We start from the raw sequence: 18,916 nt of genomic DNA on the forward strand, positions 1-18,916 counted from the left end.
TATGCTTCGACCTTCTCGAGGCGGCCGTAGACTTTTCAGCCAGGCTTGACCAAGCTTTGCTAATAAGATGATGTGCAACTTCAGCCGAGCTTCTAGACCCGATCGCCCAATGGACATGATGTTCATATGCTTCATCAGGTAGCCTTCCGCATGTCTCGCAGCGGGACTGGCGGCTGTCGAAAACATGAAACACGACTGCTGGCTCTGTTCGCGTGAGGCAACCGAGATCGTAGGCGAACACTCACAGAATCATTGCATCATGAACGAAGGAGCCATCCACCGCGCATATATGCTCTGCAGGCGTCCGTTCAACAGCATGAAACATGGCAATATCGCAAGGATACAGGTCTGCGAAGTCTCTCAGCCGCAAACAAGTCTACAGCGCCAAAGTCATGGTATGTGGTATACATATAGGCGTGAAGGCGCTACAAGAGGTCATACATCTCAGCAAAAGCCATCTCACCGCAATCTACAATCCGGCATGGACACCGCTATGAAAGAGCTTCACCCGTCCATAGGTGCTTTCTCTGGAGCATTTGTATCAACAAGCGTCACTGACCAAGCTACGCTCATCGGCACGTCCGCCAGTCACCAATTTGCTGCAACCATTTTTGGGCTGATAGATGATGCTCCAGAGCAATGGGCAAGGCGGGTGGCCTTGTCACAAGAAGCACCTCAGCAAGACTTACTCATCGCATCACCATACCTCAAAGCTCGATCGAGCACTGCAAGCAGCGCACATGACAGCGGCTATGAGCCTCCACTAGAGGACATCCCTTTCGAGCTGCACCTTGAGGTTTCTCCTGACGTTGACCCGGCACTATATTTCCTTCCGCCTCAGAATATCCACAAGGGGGATCTGGATTTGACTTCTGGTAATGATCCCAGAGCATCCCTTCTGTCGATGAGCATCAACGAGCGAGGCTATAGCGGCGTTGGACACAGGCCCCAGACAGCTCCCGGAAGAATCTCAGACATCTTAGCCTCATCGACGCTCAGCACTAGGGCTAACCTTCGGGGTCGTATCAAACATGGCAGTACCCGTATCAGTGCGTGCATCACCGACTTCTGCCGGCCGTTAACGGGCTACCAAAACGCCCCGAGCTCAACCTCGAGCCTGTTCCTACGAGATATGCTTGACACCTTTCCGGCACCTCCACTACCCAGAAATCTCGAGCGAGGTACATCTCTTCCGGCTACTGAGAAGATCGAGGAAGGAGAGCGGTGCGACCAGCCTCAGCCTGGGGAAACGAGATTCCCGACAAGGAAATCGACAAGATCATGCATCAAAGGCATCTTCAAGAACATCAAGCAACGACTTTCAATGAGAGAGGCCTTGGAGCCGGCCAGACAGTGTACGCATCGAGGCTCAGTGATGGAACGAGGGTCTGTCATTGTCACGCCATATGATGTGGTTGAGTGGAGGCAGAATGGGAGGAGTGTTCGGTACTTGGTGTCTCCGAGGTTGATGCGGGATGGAATGTTGTTGGCTTCGCAGACTTCGTTGACGCATGGGTAGAAGCCCATACTCAAGATTGAATGAACCAAGTGGATGGTGAAAGTTCACGTCGTTTATCTATCGCCGCCTATCTTGACTGTATCTCGAGACAAGCATGCATAGGTTCCAGATTATGACCTCGCCGTGCTCATGAAGGCTTCAAACATCTGCGCCCCTTTTCTATCTCCACTCTTGACGACTATGGCGGAATTGAACGACTGGCTGCTAACGTGTACGTGAAGGCTGGGCTATGGATGATCGTTTGTTCAGCACTAGGCAAGTTGTAGGCTCGATGTGTTCAGGGCAGCTCGCTGATTGTACGGTCAATCGAGACACACGACGTTTCATTCGCGTGATCCTAGTAGTACTCACATCCATGATTCCAATGCATGCCAACCCGTGCTCTTGCACTCAAGTTTCGCGTCAGACATTGATACAGCCAAGTCCGTCTTCATATGAAGACAAGCTCAACTCAGGAGGAGGGCAGGATGATGGCCGTCGTCGGTCTGGTGGAGGGATTACTTCTGCGTTCCTGGGTTTCGTCGGCTTGTTGGCAAGATTAGGCAGCTGGTTGAACGCTCTAAGGATGGATTGAGATGTGAGCAGGGTGAGCCCGACTCCCTGACTTCACAGTCGACTTCGTTGAGGTCCGAGGAAGGTGAGGACATCATAGCGGCGAATCCTTGGTGGAGACTCGGACGGACGTCTTGAGATCAAGGAAGGACATGCCCGAACATCTGTCTTCTTGGCCTGGGCGAAAGAGGCAAGGGCTGACTGTAACTCTCGGGGCGAACAAGATGTGCCGTGTGATCGAACGTGTCGATCACTGTTATTAGTCTCGCGGACGAGACTCGCAGGGCTGCTTGCGTGAGATGATGATGCTTTTAGGGGAGGCCTAATATGCGTAGTGTCTTGTTTCGAACAGCTTGGGGATGTTGTTCGCCCTTCCGCTGGGAGCCCGATCCCAAATGGATGCAGAGGAATCAGGAGACGGCGAATTCCAGTTAGTCCGTGCAGACGAAAGACGTATTGAGCGCGAGAAGTGGACACCGGATCATAATGGCTCCATCGTATATGCTGGTTGAACATGCATTGGTGCAGAACATGTAGAGTATATTGTTACCTATCTTGCCCAGCCCAGGCTCGGGTATAAGGGCACATTATTAGCAACTGCATAATAAGGTTGAGAGAGGCGCAATGGACTAAATCCTGTCATCATGGAATTTCTTGCTTCCGCGTGCCGCCCTCGCAGTTGAACATGCAGACTAAGGCAAGCAGTGATGCTCACGGACTTTTGCTTCCAAAGCAAGACGTGTAGTCGGCAAAAGCAGAGGCGAAAGGTTTCGGGTAGAAGAAAGGTTCGAGGGAAGCATGGCAAGTTAAAAATTAGAGTTGATCGATCTCCCGCAGCGGAGGAAGGAAGTGGTTGAACATCTTGGCAGTTGCGGTCGTGGCTGGGCTGCAATGACGATGCCTATCGGGCGTGGCAGATCGTCAGACAGCCCACACTGCGACGCCCGGGCGTCTTGCAGACGCGTAACAACACGTTGGAAAGGAGGAGCGAAGAACAAGATGGGAAGGAAGACAGCAGTAGTATTGACACGCGTGCCAAGATGAATGATGGGGGGGAATGAGATACTGCGACTGCGACTGGCTCCTCGCTCTGCAAGATGCTCTCTACGCGATGCTAGAAGGCCTTCAACGCTGACGCGACCAGTGGCTGTCAATACCGCCACACCACCATACATGAGCCTGGGCTCAAGCTAACAGGCATCCTCGTCGTGGCCGCCGACGAAGTCCTGCACTCCACAGGCCACTCAGACCTCGATGCAGAAAATGGACGAGAGCAATGCGGCATGGGATCCATGGCATGCCTTTTGCATCTCTGGGAGAATATCCACCTCTACTGGTCATACAGTAACGACGCTAAAGGCTGGCTGTTGGCCTGCAACAATCATCTCCGTTCAAGGCGTGCTCAAGATTTGCGTGTTCTGGACGCGTCTGGATATCCTTCTGTCGCAATCCAGATGAATAGTGAGGTTGGAGTCGAGCGCGGCTTCCAGGTCGGCGGCTGAACATCTGAACATCGCTTGCTCTTCGGTGCTTCGACATTTCGATGAGACAGGAGGAGGAGATGCCCGCGTCCATCTCTTCTCTGAATAGCATCGACACGAACGCTTGGACAATAGAACGACGACCTTGCAGATGAGCGGTCTGTGCTGTCAAGCCTCGCATGAATGACTTCGAACGGAGCCAACTGCGTGAAGAGACAGAGATCGGGCACGTTCCTTGATGCTGTGCAACGCCAACTTACCGCTCTTCCTCCAATCTCTCAGGCTTCAGCAGCGGAGTGGACAGCGAATCGATGCTGTACAACGCCGGACCTGTCAATGCGGTGAAAAGACATGACCCGAATGCACTCCTCCACAATCTCGCTTCGCTTATCGACCTCTGCATAGTCAACGTGGTTCATCTGCTGTGTAACTTGCTAGTACTATAAGAGGCAATGAGTGCCGACCTTGCTCCGTCAAAGGCCTGTCTTGCTCGTTTGAGTGAAGAAGCTTTGCCAGGGGGCTGGTATGCAAGGCTGGTGTCGAAAATTGCCGGAGCACTTTCTCAGACCTGTTCGGTGGGCACTGAGATGGACTGAGCACGCTTGAAGGCCGACTTACGCTTGTGATGATGCTTGACCCATCATCCTAAAGATTGCAGCTCCCAAAACAAGGCTTAGGCCGGCCAAATGCACGTTGCAGATCCTCGCCGTCTGTCCCGCTAACGTATGATGGTGTGCTGGGAGTCTGGCAGAATCAGAGAAAGCCAATTAGATGTGGACCAGGACAGAGCGCCCAAAGGCAAGCTGGGCAGGCGGAAAGCTGCCACGGGCCCTACTGCATCTACTAGGCATGACAGACGGTACAGCGCCACTCTGGGGAGCTCTCGGAACGGCCGCTACAGAGACAGAGTGCAGAAAGCTGGTCGCTCACAAGGCAGGGAATGTCGGAAATGCTCTGATTATTGTGCCCTGAGCTGGGGGAGGCTGACAAGCTGGTGGAATTTGTTTGAGGTATGTGAGCATGGCTGGCTGCGATCGACGCAGCGTCTACATATGGGTACGGTTTCGGTTGCTGGGCAAGTCATGCGGCTGGAGCGACCAAGAAATGGCCGTCTTAGACTTCAGGTGGAGAGTGAGAGCAGCTCGTGCAGTGACGAGAGGCCAGCAGAAATCAGGGAGTGAGGCAAAGGGTGTGAGACGTCTAGTGGCTTGAGATGAGGGAGGCTTCAGCGACGCGGCTGTGTGACGTGAACCGGATTCCAGGCCATGAGCAGCACTTTCCCAGATGCCTCAACTGCATTCACCCGCAGGCACATCACAGCTTTCAAAGACATGCGACCAACACGCCGAACCATGCGAGAGCATGGCAAACGGCAGGGCCATTGACAAATGCTGTACCACGAACAGCAGCGACAACAGCAGTGTTGCTGTCCTTTCTTGTGCAGACCACGACCGACGGGACATCTGATTCGATTACGCCGGGCTGGGACGATGCTCCAGCTCCAGCTCCAGCTCCCTGCACGCGACATCAAGATTGAAAGTGGGTTCGCGTGGAGACGGCGATGTGCCCGTGAAGACGGTGATCTGCGGGTGGCGTCGTTATGCTCCTGGGAACGGCGGGCTTCTACTGCACAACACTGTGGTCCCATCACCAGTGCTGACGCGAGAGCCTAGAGGGCGCGCCTTGGGCAGGCTACCTAGCTTGGAGAGCTCGGACAGCTGCGCTGGATTGTTGCGCTGTCGAGTGGGCAGCGAAGGACTTGCAGTATGGACCAATGCACGCGTGCTGCTGCTGCTGCTCGATTGGCTCAAGGCTGCGGGCTGCGGGCTGCGGGCTGCGGGCTGCGGGCTGCGGGCTGCGGGCTGCGGGATGGCGTATGCACGCATACCCGGCGTCGATAAGGTTTGCTGGCGTGGTGGGCGGAGAAAGAGCCGCCGTACGCATGCACGCCATACACACCACTCGGCACAGTCTTGGTCTGGCACGAGCACCGCACCGCACCGCTCCGCACCGCACCGCACCGCACCGCACCGCACTGCACTCTCCCGCCGCTTCGCTCCGCTGACACCAGCTGCTTCCTCTGTGAGCTGCCTGCACGATACAGCTCCGTCGACACCGCTCCGCCATACAGCTCCGCCCATACAGCTCCGCCCATACAGCGGCCCAGCGGCCATACCACCGACCTGGGCGAGCAGGGCATCGCTGCTGACTTGAACCACGCCACCAGCGGACTTCCTCATCTCCCTGGCGTCGGCAGCATCCTGCTCCGTACACTGCGCCTGCCTTGACCACCAACCAGGCGCGCGGAAGCAGAGAACAAATGCAGGCACGGCCGGGAATTGGGCGGTGGTACTGAATGAGAGCACAGCTCCCCGACTGCAAGCGGACAAGCGTCCCTTCCATGCATGGAGACGTATCCTCTTTCCTCTTTGACTGCGCCGTGCATCAGCGTCCTTCGAGCCTTGGTCCACATCTTGCATTGCATTGTCTGCGTCTTGGCTGCTGCACTCCCCATCCATGCACATCAATAACTGGGAATCTGGGTCGATGGACCTCACTTGCCTTCGTTCATCCACCGACCCGGCCGACGTCTCTTACATCTGGCAAGCCAACGCAGCCCACCTACCTGTTTCCGGTGCAGGGGACTCCCTCCGCCACATTCAGACCCCTTCACTGTCTGTCTGTCTGCCCGTTCCTGCACCTGACCCTTCCCCAGAGCCGGGTGAGCACCGTCGCCCACATCGACCTGCACGCGGATAGCATGCTACGACACTCCATATAGATACTTCGACCGTTCCATCTCCCACTGAACTCGAGGCTCGCATCTGTTCACCTCAATCTCCAGATCCACCACTTTTTCCGCTTGATTTTCGGTTCATTGCATTTTCGGAATTCCTCTTGTCTTTCCAACCCTCTGGTTCGAAACTGCTTCAGCCCTTGGACGGATCTCGATCGATCATCATCATCATCATCATCATCATATCGACCCTTCGACCATGTCTTTGTCCGATCAAATGGCAGGCGTCAAGCGCACCTATCACCGTATGATGGAACACGCAACCGAATGTGGCATTGGCATGGACGGTGTAGCATATCAGGACTTCACCCATGCTGGCTTCTACACTCCGCCACCACCTCCGCCGACAGCCGTGCTGTTCAGCAACCCCAATCCCTTTTCGTCGCCAAATGGCGAGTATGAAGGTTACATTCCGACCTCTGAGTCGATGTATCAATTCGCCGTCAGCCGCTCGCACTCAGAACCATTCATCAACAACCACGGCAACACCAACAACAACAATAACACCAGTGATTCGTTCATCAGCCATAGTAGCGCCTCGTCTTCATGTGGTGCTTCGTTAGCAGGTCCAGCGACACCACCACCAGCATACAATGGTCCCATGACGATGAAGTATCCTGCAGTGCCCATCACGCCAAGCCATGTTGTGCCACGGCAGAAGGCGAAGCGAACCGCTACCGTGAGTGCCTGCCTCCCTCTCAACTGATCGAGTCCAGAGCATTGACAGCCATCAGGCTTGTGAAGAATGCCGCAAGAGAAAACAGAAGTGCGATGGAGAGACACCATGTCAGTCGTGCAAAGAACAGAAGCTCGACTGCAAATATCGCGAAGTGTCTCCGACCAAGTAAGTCATCAGCCTGAGCCTTCACACTCCCATCGAAAACCTGCTTATGCTTTGCTTGCAGAAAAGACAACTCGCTGGAGAAACTGATCTCCCTCGTCGAGAATTGCCAAAAGTCGATGGAGGCATTGAACTCGCGTCTGGACACCATGGGCTCGACGCTTCGTCAGATCGAGAAAAGATTGTCTCGATGCTACCAGTGCGGCTCTGGAGTAGAGCTTGAGACCGGTGACTGCCACCAGTGTAACAACACCAACAACATCCCCTGCAGATTATGAATGGTGAGAATCACATGTGCGTAAAGGCTTTTCTGACCACTCATTGACGCTGTCTCGCTCATAGATCTGCCACCAGACCGGCGACGATATTACTTCACTGAGACGAAACTCGGAAAAATACGCCCTTTGAGGCGTTTGTAGAAGATGAGACGAGTTGATGTCGCATTGGCAGAGACGAGAGATGCATAGATACCATGGGCGGCGCCAGGTTTGCACTGGACTTTCTTTCATTGGGAAAGAGTCGTGTTTCCATATTTTGAGTTTCCTTCCAAGTTTTGTTCAACCACTACAGCCTTGAAGTAATCTGGACGAAGTGGTAGCTTTGCTGTAGATGTCAACTGCCAAAAATCTGTGCGAAGTGTACTACTAGATCTTATCAACAAGAAAGCACAGTATCCAAGCATCACAAACAATAATTTCACACTATCAAGAGCAACCCCAGACACTTGTCGCTTCGGACACACGGGGCGGCATAGCCGGATTTTCGGAATCACACCCCTTTCCAGCAAATACAGCCGTCACCCACTGACCAACAAGTACTGTAGAACGGAGGACCCAACCCAACCAACGGATCAAATCCCCCATCCGAGGAAAGAGAAGGAGATGAGCTCCGCTTAGGGAAAGGTGAGGTGAGGTGTGTCGTGTCCCTCGGATGGGACTATTTCTTTTGGGATTGATGTACGTCACACGCGCGCGCGCCTTGCCCCCCGTCGTCGTATGTACTATGCATATCGATTCGATCTATCGATCTCAGCTAACCAACAAGCGAAAATGCGGCGTGGCGTTTCTCGGAACCGGAGATTTTTTTTTTGTTGTTGTTGTTGTTCTTTCTTTATTACTTTGCTCTTCTGTGAATGAATGAAGGAGCTGATCTTGGATGTTGGTTTTGTTATTCGGGGTGGATATTCAATACAATGGTACATATAGTACTTGGGTGGAAAATGGCTTCGCTTATTAGGATACATGTATGTAGCCGGGTGAGTCTTAATAGGTACATATAATAATAGGTGATGTTAAAGAAAGAAAGAAAGCTCGAGGTTAAATTTTCGATTTCAAAAAATCAGGGTTTCTTCCTATTGATTGATAGTAATAACTGGAAGTGGTGTGTGGTTTGACTTGTGTTTTTTTTTTTGTTGTTTTTTTCCTTTTTCTTTCAACGCGTTAAGATTTTCCATCCCACCGCGTCGTACATAATGTCTACCAGTCTTTTCTCTTCCTTCCTTCCTTCTTCCACTTCGAAATCTTGATGATGACGACGCGGAAAATCAATCGCGCGGCATCAAAACAAACAAACAGTTGAATGCTGGTTCGTCTCCTGGACCAGCTCTGGAAAGCGAAGGAAATGTTTGCAATAATGGTAGTAGAATCGCGTGCTGAAACAGAGCTGTGAATCTTATTGATGTTCTTCAAGTCTTGTTAGAAGGTTGACAATAATAGGTACCATCGCTGCAGGCTCAAGCTCGTTGTCGTTTCTTGAAGCCCGGCCAGCAAAGGGGAAAACGGCAGCAGCGCCCAGAGACTTTCCATTCACTTCCAGCCGCTCTCACAGCGGGCCCGATGAGCCAGAATCTCTGATGATGGCGAAGTCAAGCTGCGCTCTGGGCTGGTGTCTGCGCATTGACGGCGAGGCGATGCGCACAAGAGACGCAGCTAACTTTCCTGCCGTGATCACCACCAGCTTCCTGGGTGGTCAATGAGAAGGCTGGCTGGCTGGCTAAGTGATGAGACTGCCTGCCTCATGCTCAGAGAGTTCTGCGACTAACCTTGGCTCAAATTCTTGTCGAAGTGTAGCTAGATGAAAGCAGGCGCTGAAGTTACTGAAGATACCCATTCAAAATACAGTGCGAGCAGACTTCAGCCTCGAGCACCGACCGACCAACCAACCTGGATTGAATTTCATCGTTCAGGACGTCAACCTCCCAATTGTCCTATGCATTATTGTCCGCGGAAGATCACCAAGGTTCGATGCTTCGGCCCGAAAAGGCCTCAGAGTGCAATATATAAGCCTTCTTTCCCGACCAATATGTTGTTTGGAGACAATTCATAGAGCCTGATGATAATATCCAGCAAGCTTTGAGCAAAGATGCAGCTACTCTGCTTTGTCTTAGCCACAAGGGCATCGGCTTCCATGACCAAGTGGGTTTGAACATGCTCGTCTCTCGCTGTTCTTATCAGAGATAGAGCCATCGTTGATCCTCAGCCCTTGACTCATGATCATTTGATAATTCTTTTTGCAAAGCTTCGAACCGTAGCCGCGGCTCTCTTGTTGCCTAACCAGCGCTGTTAGAATAGGCAGCTGGGCCACTCCGGTATATATAGTTTCAGAGTAGTGTCTGCTGACACATCGCAGAGACTTCGATGCCGACGGACTGCAGGGCGCTTCTTGCCCTTTGAGTGCAGAGTTCAGATTATCTCCTCGAAGCCACAGACAGTCCACATCAACATTGAGGCTCGAACTCTTGTGTTTGCGACATGTAAGGAAGAAAGTGTGTGGACCCAAAGCCAGTGCCTTCCGTTTCGAATCCTGTCGACAGACATTAGACGCCAATCCATTCGACTCGTCTATCGAGACATCTGTATTACGTCGCAGGCGGAAAGAAGGAACCCAGTAAGGCCAGTCCAACTCTTATGGCAATAAAGAAGTACAGAATTATGTATGGCCTGATTGATGGCCGGTTTCTGCCATATCATACATACCAGGCCGTCAACAAGGAAAGAAAATCTCTGACCAGAAAAAAGTTGCTGAAGAAAAGGTGCCGAGAGTCGCTGAAAAAATTGCTAGCAGGGCTAATGTAGCAGCAGAGTCTCAGAGGCATGCATGCATTCATGGTGCATAGAGAGAGAGAGAGAGAGAGAGAGAGAGAGAGAGAGAGCCGGTTGGATAGATTGATTACCTGTCGACTCTGTATCATGCATGCGTCAGAAGACCTTCGATTTGAAAAATTCTCGTCGAGCTTGTTGACCGATGAATCTGGCTGCGCAACGAGAGACTCCGAAGCAATTCATCCTTCTTCGCCGATAGATACGAGACGCACATTCCATCGAACCGTGCAAACTGATATGTCTGCGTTCCATCGCGCGCGAGACGGGCAGTGAGCGAGCAATAGCTGTCTGTCTCGGTTTGACGATATCATTCAGCCCTGAGGTTTCCTGGCACCTTCGTGTCTGATCTGATACTCGGTCGATTCGTTGTCGAAGTATGCAAAGGAGTAGTCGTTGATCGTCGGGCAACTGCGTTAAACTGAGGATCCGGTCGATTTTTTCTCGTCCTGGGAATGACGTTGGAGTTCAAACACTCAAGAGCCATGATAAATCTGCCAGCACTGATTGAATTCCAGATGCCTGCACGAGGTCTTCCGTTAGAAAGAATTTCCACAAACTCATCGTACTGCTTCGTGCCAACTTCGACTCTGAAGCTCGCACAAGCTAAAATTCTAGGGTATCTCATGAGTGATAAGTCTCGACTAGGAATTATGAAGGAAAAATCGCAGTGAAGGATCAGAACGCTCAGAGATGCACCCCCCGTACCATGCCATGCCATGCCATGCAATTTCCAATCAATGATTACTGCTTGCCCTCCTCACACCCCCAATCACAGCCAAAGCCTCAGCTGTACTCGCCCTTTCTTCATAAAGCCTCTTCAAATCATCAACGCTACCTTTCCTGAGATTCAAAGGTCGTGGAGCGACACCCAGCCTTTCATTCCCAGTACTGCTGCTGCTGCTACTCTTCTCAACCTCTTGACTTTCCATGCTCGCCATTCTCTTCAGTAAGCCGGCACTCGGTGCTCTCGGCTTTCTCACCACGCCAGAATCTGTATGCGTGCCGTCCAGACCAGTTATGATAGGGACGATAGTATTCGATTTTCGCACTGGGAGGACAGGCTTTGCAAGTGACTGGATGTTTGGACCTTGTGATCTGGCTGCTGAGGCCGGCCAAGAAGGTTTGCGGAAGACTGGATCCTCTGGAGTCTTGACAGCGAAATCTGCTGGAGCTGAGTTCGGCACACCAGGTCGCAATATCGCAGGTATGGTTGATGTGTCAATGACATTCTTCTGGGCCAAATTATTCGCAGCCTGCTGTGCCGCCATTCTTGCAAGTAGTGCAGTCGGATCTGATTGCTGTCGTGATGTGTCTCCTGAAGCTGATCTGGATGTAGCTGGGTCGCTTGTGTTCGCTTTCACTGAATTATTTCTACTGACGGGCTTCCGCTTCGGCAAGCCAGTGATGATAGCGTTCGGCGGGGGGCGTGACACATCAAATTTGTTCTCATCTTGAGAATCGAAACTATAAGCCTCTTCTCTGGGCGGGCCAAGGCCATCGGCTGGCGAAGGCACATAGCTAGGAGGCGAGTCAGTCCCATGTAATGACCTGCTTGGCGCGCCAAACAGAGTTGAGTACCTTGGAGGCTCTCCCACAATCGCTGTCTCTGATATTATCGTACCCTCGTGATCAGAATATGGTGAAGGTGTCTCGGGATATTGAGGTGCAGGCTTGCGCCTAGGCAGACTGGGCAGGTCAATGTTGGGGATCGCAGCATTCAGCGCATTTTTTAGCGACGTCGCTCTTGATCTTCGTCTCGGTGGGAGCGCTGGCTTCTCATTTGGAGACTCTCCCGGTGAGCTGTCGGACTCATTCATACGAATTCGATGTCCAATCTCTCCGTCCTTATCGTCACCCACTTCGATCAAGGTAGAGCGAGGCCTTAGATCCTCAAGCGGATCTTCATATTCGCTGAGAGCACTAGGTGCTCGTAGATCCGCAAAGAATGCGCTCTCTTCAATTTCCATGCCCGTCCTCAATTGCGCCCACATCTCAATAGCAGCTCTCAGTATTCGCTTGACTATGCTTGCGGCTTTTGCATCTTCTAGCTGGTTAGAGCCGCAAACCAGGCACATCGAAAAGCAGATTGCTAGATTTTCAGCGCTCATCTTGTTGTCGGGCTCGTGCGATGCGACAAGGGATAGCAGTGGCAATAGATGCCGAGAAAGTATCTCCCGCGAGACTGGCGTCAATGGCGACGCAGAAGAGCCAGGAAGGAGGAAGTCGACCAAATCTTCAGGCGAGACTTGTGAGTCAGGATGGCTGTAGCGTGCGCGGAGCTCGGCATAGCTGGACTCTGGGAAGATGGGTTCTCGAAGCTCTCTGTACCAGGTCTTGATCAGAGACGCCGCAAGATGCACTCCATAAGCGTCCTCCAGCCGAATCTCATGCACAAGCTGTTCGTCCATGCCAGGCATAACAAGAGTGCCGCCTCGCTCTTTCCAGACAATCCACATCTGACCTCGGTCGTAGGCTTCTTTTAGGACTCCAGATAGCGTAGAGTGCGGAGGGATTCTGAAGACGCCCTCGGATGCGATATTGTCTGGATACAGCAGGAAGGCAGTAGCCTCCCTCAACACTCTCGGCAGCCTTGTCGTTCCAGTGATGATGCTTTTCGGCAAGGCATGCTGGACGCCAAACGCCCTCTTGCCTGTCACAAATGGGGCATAGATCTCGGGGGAGGCTTTTCGGTCTTGAAGATATGCCGACGGCGGTATTAACAACTGCTCGATAGGAATGTGTAGTGCCAAAGCCGACAAGGAGTTGACATGAACGATCTTGCGCCTGAATTTGGGCGAGACTATGGTTCCAAACACATTGATCAACACCCTGACCCATGTCCTCGGGTGTACGATATACAGCATTTGCAACTTCTTCCTCAGCGCTCTGCTCAGCACATGGTAGGCCTGCAGATACCAGCCCGTTGCTGGCCCTTGCTTCTTCTCTGTCGTGGCATTGTCGGGCGTGCCTCCTGCAAAGAAGATGACTTCGTACTCAGTGCCGGATATGAGTTCATCTTCGCCCGGCAGGCGTGCTAGGACGTAGGACAACAGCGTGTCGTAGTCGACTTCGAAGGCATCGGGGAAAGCGGCGGCGTTGAGGATGTATATTGGTCTGGCATGCTTTGAAGGCAGAGGTGAGCGGTAGAGGATAGAGGCGGCAGTCGCAGCCAGGTCGGGTAGATAGTCCTCGTCGGTCTCCGCAGGCGGGACAGTCGATAGCGAGGAAGCTCCAGTTCTCGCACGCGCGCCGCGACTCCGCTGTGCCGCAGCAACGAGGGCGGAGCGCATGCTTGAGGCAGGCATGGTGGTGCAACGATATCATACAGCCAGCACCAAGGCGAACGGAAGGCGCTGCCGAATGGTGTGGATAGTGGATGTACTGCAGTGAATAGGGAACGGTGTCTCGCTACCGGCGTCGGGATGTTTGTATTCTTCTGGGGGTGGCACGGGTGGGACTATGAGCAGCACTACTACTGTTTGTCGTCATTTGTCGAGTGCGAGTGCGTGTGCGTGTGCGTGTGCCCCAGTCATCCCTGTCTCTACTTCATCTCATCCTCCCTCCGCTTTGACCGCTTTGACGTTGTGTCAGCGATACACGCGGCGGCGGCGGCGGCGGCGGCGACGGCGTCGATGGGCGGGCGGGCGTGTCTGCTGGGAGAGAGATGCAGCGTTCGGGAGCGTCGACGGGCCAAGATGACGAGACACGGGTGTCTAAGAATACAGCACGGCACGGAGCACCGTTAATATACGGTCACAAGCATAGTGCTGCCTGTGGATCTCCGCTACGACGGAAAGACTGGAAGTTGGCAGTAACTGCGCTGGCATGGACGTGGTGTTGCGCATCAACAGCTGCACCTTGCGCTTGGCCTTGGCCCGCATGAAAAAGGGTCGACGACGCATCCCTGCCGGCAGGGACAATGCTTGACTCCGGCAGGATTGGCGAGATCCGAATCTATTAGTAAGCTCCTTCAAGCCTGTTCTGACTCGGGTTGACAGCCGTCGGGCGATGGCATGGCGTGTGACAATGTTCGACCATACAGCCTCTTTCCATCGACATACGCCTCGACGTCAGGTGGCCACGAAAACTCCAAGACGAGGTGGAGGTGGTAATTCGCGTAATCCGCCAGCGTGGACGCTCATATTGTTGCAAGCTGTGGGCAGAACTGAAGCTATCTATCTACTTGGCAAAGTTTCGCGAGTCTCTGATTGCCTCCGACAACCCCCATAGCTTTGGTGTACCATGCAATGGGGGGGTCAATAACATGCGTGGTCCTGCAAGAGAGAAGTCGGCATTGCTGCATGCGACCCTCGCCAGCCCCAATGCTTCCTTCACTCACCTACCTACCTGCGCACTTTCCGCATGTCCTCGAACATTTCCATTTCTTCTCGCGTAGCTGGCATGCTTCCTCGCCCTCGTCTCTCGCCGTCATCAACGTGCGCTGTCATGCGCATCCGCGTTGGCGCCCGATTTTCCAGCCGACTTCCGCTGCGCGAATTCAGACTTTCAGCGGCACTGTCCGTCTCATCCGGCCGCACGAGCACAACCATCCACAACCCGATGCCACCGCTGACATGGCTGAGCGGAGTGCAATGTACCCATCGAGTCGTGCCGACCCCTTCGCCGTTAGCGTTGGGTACTGCGAGCCATTTCACCCGAGCCGTAACAGCCTTGCCGTCTTGAAATGCGTTCTGCAAGTCTGCTCGCATCCGTGTTGAGCCGCCGATGCGATTGAGAAACGGCGACTGCAATATGCCCGGCACACGCAACGTTGGGGAAGCGAACAGGATCCGAAGCGGTGGCGCTGGACGCAGGAGAAGATACTGATATCGCACCACGGTCAGCTGATGGCCCACGACGAATATGAAGTGCCGAGCCTACATGTTTATAGATGCCACTCAGAAAGCCTGCTGTGCCGTCTTTGAGCATCAATCCGGCAGCTGGATCGTTCATCGAACTGCCGCTCTCGATCTCGTCGTCTGACTCGTCGGAGCTCGTACTGATGAGCACTCGCCGCAGATTGTCATGACCCGTGACATGTGTTGACGGCGCGGCGTCATGCACGTGATTGTAACCCTTGGAAAGCGCACCGCCATGCTTGCGAACAATGTCGAGCTCAGCGGCGTTGAACATTTCACTCAGTGATTTGACGTTTTGTAGAGGGTCCGCTTTCTTTCGGACATCATCATGTGCCGAGTTGGCATGCTTCTGCGACTGTTGCTCTACCAGCTGGGCTAGACTTTCGACGCCGCTGCAATTTTTCAACAGCCCCGAGATGTCGACTTGAGCACCCAGGAAGTAGCGCACATTGCCGCGACTGTACCATGTCAGACAATGGCGTCGGCGCCGTCTTATGGGAATACAACAAAAGGCTTACCTATCAAGCAAGGGCGCAATCATCACAAGACACAAGAATGGGCTTCCATCCCGCCGATAGTTGACCAGGATCTCCGTATGGTCCTTGGCCTCCTGACATGAAATGGCAATTCTTCGTCTGGAGTCGATTGTCGTCCCAGGCCCTTGGAGGAATCGGCAATTGCGACCAAGAATGTATTGCGAGTTGTATCCTGACAGGCGAGTGAACTGCTCCGAAATCAATATGATGGGATTATCGGGCCGGCTTGGGTCAGTAATGCAGAAGATCTCGGCCAGCCCATTGGATGCCTCCTGCAGATGTGCAGCCAATGTCCCCGTGATGCGACTGCGAATAACAACGCTGACAATCTGAATGTATGCTTGAGCAATGAAATAGTGCAGATCATCCCTGAGCAATTCGTCAAAAGCTTCCTTGGCGGCAGCGTACAGCTTAGAGTGGGGTGTTGATCCAGGTGGATGAGCAGTACTGGTATGCGGCGCCGCTTTTTCCGATAAAGATTCAACGATTGCATTTGCGTATTCGATCGCTCGGATCGCTTTGGTTGCATTCCAGTAGTACTGCAAAATGGGCACTCTCCACGGTCGATACTTGCGCAAGAACGCAGAGAATTTGGTGAGAAGCTTGGGATCCTCGAATATCAAGCGGAGATGTTCGGCGCTGTACAATTGCTCGGCACGTCTTTCTAGCGAATAGACCTGGGTAGCCTGGTCCTCCGCACTCGGTCTGGGCTTGAGCACATCCCAGGAGTTAGGGTCATCCACATTATTCAGCTCAAAGTTGTGCAAGTCGCTCTTGTCAGGAATGGGGTTTTGTAAGGGCGGCAGAACTGGATCGGCCGGAGCGGCAGATTGGATAGAGTCTACCGAATCCGTCTGCGAGTCCGGCGCATCTTCGTGTGAATATGAGGCACCGTTTGTGAGAGAAAATTCATTCGCGATGGGACCATTCGGTGACATGGTTATTGAAGCTTTCGGCGGCAGTAATGGTGATACTGCCGACACAAGCGAGCGCTGAATGCTGCTATCACTGTGTTCCGTCAGCACATGAATTCCTTGGCGGAAAGTTGAGGGGAGATCGCGCTGTCGCACCTCGGTGGCCTCTCCATAGGACTCTCGATCCGTCTTTCCATTTGCTGCGATTGATGTGTCTCAGGTTGCAGCAAATCGTCGTCAAAGACAGAGAAGTCCAAGGATATATCATCCTGCTCGGCATCAGCACCGCCAATTTGATCCTGATGAGAATTGTGTTTCTCGATGACGTTCTGTTTGCCTCGTTTAGAAACATAAGTGTCTCACATGGCATTTTAGCCTCTCTCGGGTATTGCTAAGGGCGTATATGGCAGCTCACTGCTCCGTGGGAACATCGCGGGATCAACCAGTGACTCTTCAGAGACATTGTTGATCGCTCTTACAACTGGTGGCCAAGGGAGAGGCCGTGGACGATGTGCTTCTCTGCGACGCTGCTGCACGACGCTGGCATCGGAGGGGTTCGACAAAGCCTGATAGCGACGGCGCAATCAATGGCGGAACAAGGCGCCGAAGGGAATAGTTGACCTACCAGAGTGTATGGTGGATCCCGTTCCTGCTCTGCGGCAGGTGAAGCAACAGTCAGTCCGTCTTCTGATCTTGCGTGACGTGGTCGGCGCCGGCGAAATGGTGGAAATCTTTGAAAAAGATTGTGCGAATGCGAAGTCTTCGATGGCAGGTCCATGGCCCATTCATTAATGCGGATGGAGCGGGGACTGATGGCGATGATATTGCGATGATATAGTCCTGAACCATCGTGGTGTGGCAGCTCGTTTGAGTTCCTCCATCATCTTGGGTCAAACGAGGGAGCCTGGCTCATGCAGGTTCACTGCACTCTTGCGCCAACTTGCGGTGGGACGCGCAGTAGTAGTGATGACGGAGACCTCACCATCTTGACGCTCGAATAGGCCTTGGGCAGCCGGTGCTTCGTGCGCTCCATTTTGCCCGATAGGTAGACGGCAGTTCACGGCGGTGAGATTGAATCGTACAAAACCTTCCTGAAATGGTCGCTGCTGAACCGTTGTATGCATGGGTTGCCAGCCGAAGCAGCCAACTCATCAAAGGTGCAATTGGATGCCTAGATGAATGAACCCTGAACATGCAACAAGTTTCCCACGTGAGATCCCGACTACTCCGTTTTGTTGTTCCTGTTCCTGTACACCTGCATGTACCCTGGTGTCATCACCATTAGCGGCTACCAATAGCTGACCCTAGCGATGAGTAAATTGCCTATCCCCTAAACGAAGTCCGTGGGTTAAGTCCGTAGAACTGCTGTATAAGATCTGGGGGATCTGGTCGGTCGAATCCGCTTTGCATAAGTTGGCATAGACGTGTTTTGTATGAGAACTCCACTAGAATCCTAGTTTTGCCGACGAACGCTCCGAGGCGACGAGTTTTACAGGGGATCGAGGGGCTCGAAATGGTTGTGTCTTTCTCTTTGTTAGCATGGATCCTTGGGTATTGGCAGAACGATCGGAGAATACACAAATGGTGCGGCTATCGCGTTGCTATAGCGAATCGACACCTGCTCCGCCGTCTGCTTTAGGAAAACGCAGGCTATAGCAGGTGGACTTCTCAAAGTTGCACCGCCGTTGGCGACGTACTCCCGGCCATCGCTACCGTGTGATGCCCGAATGTGGCGATAAATCATAAAACTATCCTCAAGCATCGTCGACGCGCAGCCTTGCAAAGCGCTCGCAAAATCCGTAGAGCCAATGGACCAACGTGTTCCCTGCGGCCACTATAGATTCCGCAATAATAATGGACCATACTGCTTGGCAAGACGCTATACCTATGGCGGTAGCGACGATGAGGTTGGTCTGTTCTGCGAGTCTAACTATTGATCCGCCTAATAATCAGCGTTGTTCAAGGGAGGGAGGTAGGATACCAGAGACCCTCGAGATGCTTCCTGCCGAGGTGCGGCCGCCGGCAACTCTAATCTTTGCGATAAGATATATAGGAGAGAGCGCCGAAGTTGAAGAAGGTCGGCTTTAGGCTAATTTCGTGAATTCTAGGGTTTTAAATAAAAGTTAATTAAGCCGCTATAACGTCTACTAACTTTTATAAACTTTTAGCTAGTCGGAGGCCTTCGGTAAGCGGAGCCGCGGCGAATCTATAGAGTACTATATACCTAGACTTTAGCGCTTTTAACTTAGTAGATATAAGGTAAAGGCCGAAGAATATAGTAAAGTAATATAGTAACGAGATTAGAGGACCGAGAAG

General features: G+C 52.8%; 6 protein-coding genes across 6 annotated transcripts; 3 read left to right on the forward strand and 3 right to left on the reverse strand.

The window, feature by feature from the left end:
• The first annotated feature begins 350 nt into the window (after nt 1-350).
• Nucleotides 351-1,574, forward strand: MYCFIDRAFT_210846 (uncharacterized protein). The gene is made up of 2 exons (XM_007926737.1): nt 351-575; nt 636-1,574. Exons 1-2 carry the CDS (start codon nt 398-400, stop codon nt 1,517-1,519), a joined length of 1,062 nt encoding a protein of 353 aa, XP_007924928.1. The 5' UTR covers nt 351-397; the 3' UTR covers nt 1,520-1,574.
• Nucleotides 1,575-5,024: 3,450 nt separating this feature from the next.
• Nucleotides 5,025-6,747, reverse strand: MYCFIDRAFT_214688 (uncharacterized protein; the record flags this gene model as incomplete). The annotated part of the gene is made up of 2 exons (XM_007926738.1): nt 5,512-6,747; nt 5,025-5,067 (listed from the first exon to the last, which is right to left on the reverse strand). The coding sequence occupies exons 1-2, from the start codon at nt 6,075-6,077 to the stop codon at nt 5,025-5,027; spliced, it is 609 nt and encodes a 202-aa protein (XP_007924929.1). The 5' UTR covers nt 6,078-6,747.
• MYCFIDRAFT_214689 (uncharacterized protein) lies at nt 6,018-7,873 on the forward strand. The gene is made up of 4 exons (XM_007926739.1): nt 6,018-7,028; nt 7,084-7,193; nt 7,255-7,471; nt 7,533-7,873. The coding sequence occupies exons 1-3, from the start codon at nt 6,549-6,551 to the stop codon at nt 7,466-7,468; spliced, it is 804 nt and encodes a 267-aa protein (XP_007924930.1). The 5' UTR covers nt 6,018-6,548; the 3' UTR covers nt 7,469-7,471; nt 7,533-7,873.
• A 3,152-nt stretch (nt 7,874-11,025) lies between these two features.
• MYCFIDRAFT_214690 (uncharacterized protein) lies at nt 11,026-14,077 on the reverse strand (the record flags this gene model as incomplete). Its single annotated transcript, XM_007926740.1, has 1 exon — nt 11,026-14,077. Exon 1 carries the CDS (start codon nt 13,594-13,596, stop codon nt 11,026-11,028), a length of 2,571 nt encoding a protein of 856 aa, XP_007924931.1. The 5' UTR covers nt 13,597-14,077.
• A 740-nt stretch (nt 14,078-14,817) lies between these two features.
• Nucleotides 14,818-16,546, reverse strand: MYCFIDRAFT_115868 (uncharacterized protein; the record flags this gene model as incomplete). Its single annotated transcript, XM_007926741.1, has 4 exons — nt 14,818-15,114; nt 15,173-15,300; nt 15,367-15,608; nt 15,669-16,546. Coding segments are annotated over 4 exons (1,545 nt in total), but the record flags the coding sequence as incomplete, so codon positions are not given.
• Nucleotides 16,547-18,408: 1,862 nt separating this feature from the next.
• MYCFIDRAFT_173322 (uncharacterized protein) lies at nt 18,409-18,632 on the forward strand (the record flags this gene model as incomplete). The annotated part of the gene is made up of 2 exons (XM_007926742.1): nt 18,409-18,515; nt 18,554-18,632. The coding sequence occupies 2 exons, from the start codon at nt 18,409-18,411 to the stop codon at nt 18,630-18,632; spliced, it is 186 nt and encodes a 61-aa protein (XP_007924933.1).
• Between the last annotated feature and the right edge of the window lie 284 nt (nt 18,633-18,916).

Source organism: Pseudocercospora fijiensis, assembly GCF_000340215.1.
Source record: "Pseudocercospora fijiensis CIRAD86 unplaced genomic scaffold MYCFIscaffold_3, whole genome shotgun sequence".
Taxonomy (NCBI): domain Eukaryota; kingdom Fungi; phylum Ascomycota; class Dothideomycetes; order Mycosphaerellales; family Mycosphaerellaceae; genus Pseudocercospora; species Pseudocercospora fijiensis.

Bases quoted from the DNA above. Each gene is read 5' to 3' on its own strand.
- MYCFIDRAFT_210846 (XM_007926737.1), top strand. From the start codon at position 398: ATGTGGTATACATATAGGCGTGAAGGCGCTACAAGAGGTCATACATCT. The intron at 576-635 runs GCACGTCCGCCA...ATGATGCTCCAG, and splicing joins TGACCAAGCTACGCTCATCG to AGCAATGGGCAAGGCGGGTG.
- MYCFIDRAFT_214689 (XM_007926739.1), top strand. From the start codon at position 6,549: ATGTCTTTGTCCGATCAAATGGCAGGCGTCAAGCGCACCTATCACCGT. The intron at 7,029-7,083 runs GTGAGTGCCTGC...GACAGCCATCAG, and splicing joins AGGCGAAGCGAACCGCTACC to GCTTGTGAAGAATGCCGCAA. The intron at 7,194-7,254 runs GTAAGTCATCAG...CTTTGCTTGCAG, and splicing joins CGCGAAGTGTCTCCGACCAA to AAAAGACAACTCGCTGGAGA.